Source organism: Anoplophora glabripennis, unplaced genomic scaffold (assembly GCF_000390285.2).
Source record: "Anoplophora glabripennis isolate ALB-LARVAE unplaced genomic scaffold, Agla_2.0 scaffold179, whole genome shotgun sequence".
Taxonomy (NCBI): Eukaryota; Metazoa; Arthropoda; class Insecta; order Coleoptera; family Cerambycidae; genus Anoplophora; species Anoplophora glabripennis.
Genome location: NW_019416483.1, coordinates 108,990 through 111,054, shown reverse-complemented (window position 1 = coordinate 111,054; position 2,065 = coordinate 108,990). Strand labels below are relative to the sequence as shown.

The 2,065-nt window shown below is 30.4% G+C and overlaps 1 protein-coding gene across 1 annotated transcript; it reads right to left on the bottom strand.

Moving 5' to 3' along the window:
• Nucleotides 1-325: 325 nt before the first annotated feature.
• Nucleotides 326-1,715, bottom strand: LOC108907717 (odorant receptor 2a-like). Its single transcript, XM_023454678.1, has 5 exons — nucleotides 1,693-1,715; nucleotides 1,270-1,369; nucleotides 1,023-1,127; nucleotides 759-914; nucleotides 326-379 (listed from the first exon to the last, which is right to left on the bottom strand). The coding sequence occupies exons 2-5, from the start codon at nucleotides 1,345-1,347 to the stop codon at nucleotides 326-328; spliced, it is 393 nt and encodes a 130-aa protein (XP_023310446.1). The 5' UTR covers nucleotides 1,348-1,369; nucleotides 1,693-1,715.
• Between the last annotated feature and the right edge of the window lie 350 nt (nucleotides 1,716-2,065).

Genomic DNA, 2,065 nt, shown 5'->3' with positions numbered 1-2,065 from the left:
TGTTGACCTTTGGTTTCTAAACGAAGCAACTTTGAATAGATATGTTTAATTAAATCGTAAATGTACACGGAGCATTGAGATACGCTGTACCTACTAATGACGAACTAGAATAAGCACAAATTAAATGTACTCTTACTAAAGAAGTTTATTTGTGATGCAGTGATTCATTTATTTTACTTAAATTATACAATTAACAACAGTTTTCTATAATCCATATTTTGCAGTGTGTGCTCTACTCATATGTCTAACCAGTGAATTTTTTAATTAAGTAACTCATGTGAAATCACTAAATATTTCCTTGCTTGATTTTTTCAAAATATCAAATTCACTCGTCGGTTCTTCTAAAAACTGTGTAATATGAAAAAGATGCCTTACACACCTGAAACAAGATACTGTATAACCTTAAATTGGTGGCAAATAGTAAAGGATATAGTATACTAGATTACGCTTGATGAAGTTACTCATTTATAGTCCATATCAAATTTTTATTTAAACACTTCAAAATGTGGAATATATTTTGATGAGAAATAAAAATTTCATACCAACGTCACCAAAAGATGTAGTTGAAAAAATTGACAAAACACATACAATTAATTTTCCATTTATCCGCTACATTGGAGAAGTAAAAAAAGTCTTATTCAGACTTAGACTATTGAAGTGTTGACAGGTTTTAACCCGTTCATAACAAAAAAATACTTTAAAAAAATAATAAATTGGAAATACATTTTTAAGAATGTATTTGAAGGCGCCATACTTACTGAGACCATAGCACTAAGGGTTAATGGAAAAAACTTTCCAATACTCAAATATATAGGCCGCTGCATACGACACATTGTCAGAACTAAAGAATGTTTGAATCTTTGGCTAGAACTAAACCAGTCGACCTCATATAAAGCAAACATTATATCTTCACTCTGAAAAATAGATAGTACCTACATTTCTAATTATTGTTTCACGTAATTAATTGTGTTTCAAATTTAAATCATGTTTAGAGATATCAATTGAATTAGTAGTAGACCAACCGCAGTAGTTATTTCACCTCCAAACCAGCAAACAACACCTAATTCTATCAATATCGACGTGAAATATACCAATGTTGCGAAAAACACTGCTGATCCAGCTGGCTCCTAAAAACAGAGTTTACTCATAAGTATACCAAATTCCACTAACTTACTGCATGAATTGCTTTGTGAGAACTATTTCACATTACAAACGCTAATGTTGGTTACAAAAATAAATATTTCAAATTGACCATAACAACATACTTACTCTAGATGCACTGAATAAACAGGATGCAACATTGAACAGAGATGTTAACGTTTGAGCAAGTATCATTAAATTGTACATACTTTCAAGTTCATCTGCCACTCTGAAAAGGTATAATTTTCAATTACTGATATTTTAGATAGCACATTATGTTTATTTAAAAACTCATCGCCATCTTGGTCAGATCAATTTTTACCTCATGGTGCATAAATTTTATCAGAATTTTTTCTTTTTGCTCCTTCGATGTCCACAAAATGTATTTCTCTTTTCAATAAACAATTTTAGTTCATTTTACTGAATGTCAGTGAAAGCACTAAGGAAGTCTTGGTAATGTCCTGAATATTAAAGAAATTTTATTTCTGAGATGGGTTTTTGAATGAACATAATATGCATATTAATTGATCAAAATTTTTACTTCAAATCTACCTTAATATTATAGTCAGGTGTTTAACTAAATGTTTAAACTCCTTATAAAGTTCTTCCTCGAGTTTAGGTAGAGTTTCATCGTGAAAAATGTCTAAACGCTCATCCAAAGCTAGTCTCTGCATTACCCTTTCTCTTATCGATCTAATAGCATCTTGCAATATTAACAGTTGTGTCTTAACACAGTTCAATAAGGCCGCTAGAAAGCCATCGTAACCTAAAATGTAACATAAAAGCTACGCTGACAACATTTTGAAGTCAACAGATTATTTAGTTACATCCGTTTCAATTCAAAAATTGCTTTGAAGTATATCTATTCCTACATATTCCGATATAAGTAGATGAAGGAATATAACGAGTAAACTAAATTTGACTG